This window comes from Nanorana parkeri, unplaced genomic scaffold (assembly GCF_000935625.1).
Source record: "Nanorana parkeri isolate BGI_ZX_2015 unplaced genomic scaffold, ASM93562v1 scaffold323, whole genome shotgun sequence".
NCBI classification, from domain to species: domain Eukaryota; kingdom Metazoa; phylum Chordata; class Amphibia; order Anura; family Dicroglossidae; genus Nanorana; species Nanorana parkeri.
The window spans coordinates 825,364-830,402 of NW_017306591.1; the positions used below are offsets into that span (position 1 = coordinate 825,364).

A 5,039-nucleotide genomic window follows, 5' to 3' on the forward strand; every position below is an offset into this window, starting at 1 on the left:
TATTTATATTTTTTTATATATATATATCAATCATGCATACTTGTAGGGTACACAGTATATACAGGGAGAAAAAAAAAGATTTGGACAGCTCGATGTTTATAAATCTTATTGGGTTAATTTTGATTCTGCATTGCGTACATGAAATAAAACATTCTTCCCCCAAAAATATAAAGTCACATACTTAACAATCATAGCCGTGAGATAGCAGCGTAATGCAAAGCAATTACTTTTGGATTCTGCGTTTTACCTGCTAGGGTTCTGGATTTATAGTTCCTTTATGGATGTGGAATGTACATTTTAGAAAAAAGTTTCCATCTTGAAGGGAAAAAAACCCCCCCACAAAACTTTAATGCCGTGTGCTGAGCCGGTTCAATGCTGCCGTTTATAACTGTGCATTTGTCAGGAGGACTGCCATTAAAGACTGCGTGAATAATTTACATTCTCTGGGTTTTATGTCCTGTACGTGGAATTAGCCTATGTCAGGATCAGACTGTTAATTAGCTTCGATTGACTTGTTTGCTGCACCTCGGATTTCCGCTAAACACAAAAGGATAAACAGATTTTGACCGTGACCGCGTGAACTTGCTCAGTGCGCGCCCTTCGCTGGCAGAACAAGGACGAAGGGGTAGAGAACGCCTTTTGGCGACGGCACAGTCTGGAGATTTGTATCTATGAATTTGGGCGATACGTCTTCATCCAGGAAACGCATGTGAAAGTTTCTGCTGATGCAGTGAATGTTGCTGCCTACGACTGCACACTGGAAGGGTGCTGGGTAAGGCATTGCAAGCGTGGCACATTCATACCAAATCCTGGCTCTGATGTTACAGCGGTGGACGCTGATGCCCATGCTACGGTTCAAGTCAAACCGATATAGAAAATTGTTGGATGCCACCATCTCTGTTGTGCGGTCTTTGCTGCCGCTGACAACGGTGCTCTTCCAGACCTCCTCGCGTTCACGATACCTCAGTAGCATATAACGGAAAGTTCCACCAGTCACAAAAATCTCATCATCATAGGCAGTTGCCATGTGTGCGACAGCAAAGGTGTCGTTTGGGAGAGGGGCGATGTAAGCCCACCGGTTTTGGCGCGGGTCATACCTCTCCACTGTGTGAAGGCACTCGCCCCCAATAGCATATAAAAAACCATTGAGTGCCACAAGTTTGCAGTGAGGCCTGGCTTCTTTGAGAGGGCTGATTTCCTTCCAGCTGTCTGTTAGAGGGTTGTAGCACAGGACGTGTCTGGAAGGCTTCATTTGCCTCCCGGGACCGTCACATCCAAGGACAACAAAAAGATAATTAAACATAGTTGCCATTGAGCTGCCTCTGCTGACAGCTTCAGCTGGGATTTGAGATAAAGGATGCCACACATCATTGTCACGGTCATAATAACTAAGACGGCTCTCATTTTGGGCTGCAGATGTGGCTTGAGTATCAATGTCAGCCACAACTACATGCCGCCTACCTTTCATCCTGCCTTCGAGAATTAAATCTCTCTCAGCAGCATTAAGACGTCCATAGATGGAGGGATTCTGCAGCACTTGTAGGTAGTCGTTGCTCATTATTTGGTAGGCAGCTGTTTTAAGGGTTTCGAGGTTGTGTTTCTTGGCCATACAGAGGACCTCATAACAGTTCCCCAAATCAATGTGTATATCGGATACAGATGACTCGGAGGTCAAAGAAACATGGTAGGTACCAGGGCCTGTGTTTTCCACACTTGTTGGTGTTGGTACATGTTCCTCCTCTGTTTTTATGTGAGTGAGCTCTGCTTCAGAAGCCCCTTCCTCAGCACCAGGACCTCTTTGTTTACCTAGAGCTGCACCAATGTTCTGGTCTACTATGTTGGATGATAATGTTGCTAGATTGGCAGAAGCAGCGCCACCAGTGTTGGTTACCTGACTTCCTTCTTGTTGCTTTTTATTAATGTCACCAGAGAAGTCTTGCTCCTGCAATCGATTTTGATCTGGTGACTTATTGCTTAAATGGTCTGCTGTGTTTTCCCCACTTGGCAGCATTGCTTCACGTTCCTCCAGTGTCTGTAGATCTCTTTTTATGTAGGTGAGCTCTGGCTGTGGAGCATAGATCTCAGCTTCTGAGGTTCCTTCCTCAGTAACTGACTGAGATGTGATAGAGAAATTAGAACTGGATCTGGTCTGCTGAGCGTCCGCACCATCTGCTGTATTACTGTCACTGGCAACGTGCTGTTTTGGTAATATGGTTACTTGAGTCAAGTTGTCACCTTTGCTTGAATCTTCTGTGGTCTCCACAAGGTCTTTGAGACTTTTAGGTGTCTCCTTTTCTTCCTCTGATGTCGGTAGATGTGATGTTATAATAGAAAGTGGGGACTGCGGAGAGACATCTCCAATGTCCAATGTGTTAACTGCCGATTGGGATGTAGACTCAATGCGATAGTCATAAATTTTCCTTCTAAGGCCCCCCGGTACCAGTGTCTGAAGAACTTTTCCATCTTCTGCGATCATGCTCTCCTGCATCTGGACCTCAGCCGTGGAAGAGAACCTGTGCAGTTCTTGCTTTGCCTTATTTTGGTGACTTACGGATAACTCAATAGAGCTTTGTGCTGTCATGTTTTTGTAGACCATTTCTGGGTAGTCGTTCACCAACTCCGACTTTTCCAACATTTCCCTGCCTTCTGGATCCTCTCTGCAGTGCTCGCTTTGGGTTTTGTTGTCAGTTTCCACCCCATCGCACTCGTCCTTTTGACAGGTCGTGTCATCTCCATGATGACGATGGCTTTGCAGGGGATCAGAGCTGTTGCGCAACTCCTCTGTAACTTCTCTGCAATAATCATTTTGGTCTTTACAGATAACATCAGCCGTTTCAAATCCCTCCTGAGCTGCGACATGAACTTTATGTGTACCGAACGAAGAATCGGCAAAGTCCTTTCTTCCAGGATCTGTGACTAAGCCATTCTGCAGGTTACTGTTTACACGTCTGAATCTCAGAGTACTGCTTTCATCATCTGCGTAATCTCGCTGGGGGCTATCCAGGACATCGCCCTCTGCGCTTCTGAGACCAGGGCCATTGATGTCTGACTCTTCAGATCCCTCGAGTGCTCGGAACTTATAGAATCTATAAGCCAGACCCAAAAAAAATAAGGCAGCTGCCGACAGAACAACTTTACCTATCAGCTGCATGTCCAACTGCCAGGCTCTGCTCTCCCACACTGTGTTAATCATTATTCTATATCAAGTGAGGGTTGAAGAATGTCAGGAATCCATGTAATTATTCTGCCTTGTTGAAAACCAGTTGGGTCTGCTCTGGAGACGCCTGCCGTAGTTTCTGTGCCACGGCGCGGTCAGTGGCAAGGTGAGTGCAGGCAGCCCAGAATCCAGAAATACTGGCTGCTTGCTCCGTAGCCCTCCGCCATCTGCTCTGCACCAACTTTGCATATTTAAGCAACATAGGAAGGGCAGGAAAACAAATACCCGTGGAAACAATACAACACAGAGCTACTGTTTGCTAAGCAAATAGAAGTCCTGTTTGCATTATATTTATATTGTTCAACAATAGCTGGACAGCTAAGCTTCTGTGTAAGAGTTAATCGAATGCTGTAAGAAGATACATCCTGGTTCTCAAAACAATAACCTGGCTGTTGGACAAGACCACCATCCTCCGGACGCGATGCGTTCTTTACTGTAACACAATATCCTTCGGATGCAATGCGTTCTTTACTGTAACACAATATAATTTGCAGAGTAACAGTTTAAAACTTTTGTGGACCACTAAACGGGCCCTTAGTCATTAAATTCTGTGTAGCAAGGAAGGCTAAGTTTGTTCTAGGGGACCCTGGTGCTCTCCAATGTGCTGGATATAATTATGTTGGAATGCTATACTTGCAAGAGTTCGGGAGCAACTTTTGCTTTCAGTGCGATTTGGTTTACACAAAGAGGGTAATTAAAGCCTGACTTTCAGTTTAAATCCGCTAAATACATTGCAGGTGCATCCAAACAAAAGTTGTGCAAAGTTTTATAGTTTGAGTAGATTTGCCTGCAGCGTGCTTCAGAGAAGGACTCTTGCTCTTTGTGTGGAAGCAGTGGCCTTTCTGCAGAGGTCTGATACACCCCTAGAGTCTCAAGAGCAGAAATGCCTGTCCCCTGGCAGCATGCTGCTGAGAAGGATCTTTACTCTATGTGGAAGCAGTAGTCTTTATGCAGAAGTCTGAAGCTTACCCGTAGAGCCTCGAGAGCAGAACAGCCTGTCCCCTGGCAGCATGTTACCGAGAAAGATCTTTGCTCTGTGTGGAAGCAGTGGCCTTTCTGCAGAGGTCTGAAGCTTACCCCTAGAGCCTCCGGAGCTGAAAAGCCTGTCCCCTGGCAGCATGCTGCTGAGAAGGATCTTTACTCTGCGTGGAAGCAGTGGCCTCTCTGCAGCAATCTGAGTCAGATCTATAAAAGCTAATGCTCACTGCTGCATCGGAGAGCTCTAAGGGTGTGCTAGATCTCTGCAGAGAGGCCACTGCTTTCATACAAAAGCAGTTCTCTGCAGCATGTTGGCAGAGGACAGGCAATTCTACCAAACTGTGGCTGCTTTCTAATGAAAAGGAACTGAAAGACTTTTGCACACCTTTTTGTTTTGATACTCCTGGAATGTATTTCGCTGATTTGGGGCTCATTCACACGGGAATCGGTCGGCACGTACAGTTGCGTGCACGGCCGTATTGGGCAGCTACCGGGAAGGACAGGTGCTGTGTGTGATCAGTATGCAGCCCCTGTCCTTCTCTATGGGACTACGCTGCCATACGCCTCTGGTCCCTCTTTAATTTTGCAGTCCTTGGCCATTGGTTTTCTTGAATGAATGTCCGTAAACTGGATACAACTGCTCTCTGTATTCCATAACCGTATAATGAGCCAGCTCACTGTAGAGATAATTCCTCTCTGGCGACCACCAGTGCCTGTATGTACTGTTCTCCTCCTATCATTGAGGACATGCAAGCTCGGCATGTTTTATGGATGTGCTCATTATTTGTCTAGTAAAAAAATGAGAATCCCGGCTTCATTGGCTGGGACCCCTCGTAGTGCCTCT

General features: G+C 46.0%; 1 protein-coding gene across 1 annotated transcript; it reads right to left on the reverse strand.

Moving 5' to 3' along the window:
* Positions 1 to 138: 138 nt before the first annotated feature.
* KLHDC7A (kelch domain containing 7A) lies at positions 139 to 3,394 on the reverse strand. Its single transcript, XM_018558169.1, has one exon. The coding sequence runs from the start codon at positions 3,191 to 3,193 to the stop codon at positions 587 to 589; it is 2,607 nt and encodes an 868-aa protein (XP_018413671.1). The 5' UTR covers positions 3,194 to 3,394; the 3' UTR covers positions 139 to 586.
* Positions 3,395 to 5,039: the final 1,645 nt, after the last annotated feature.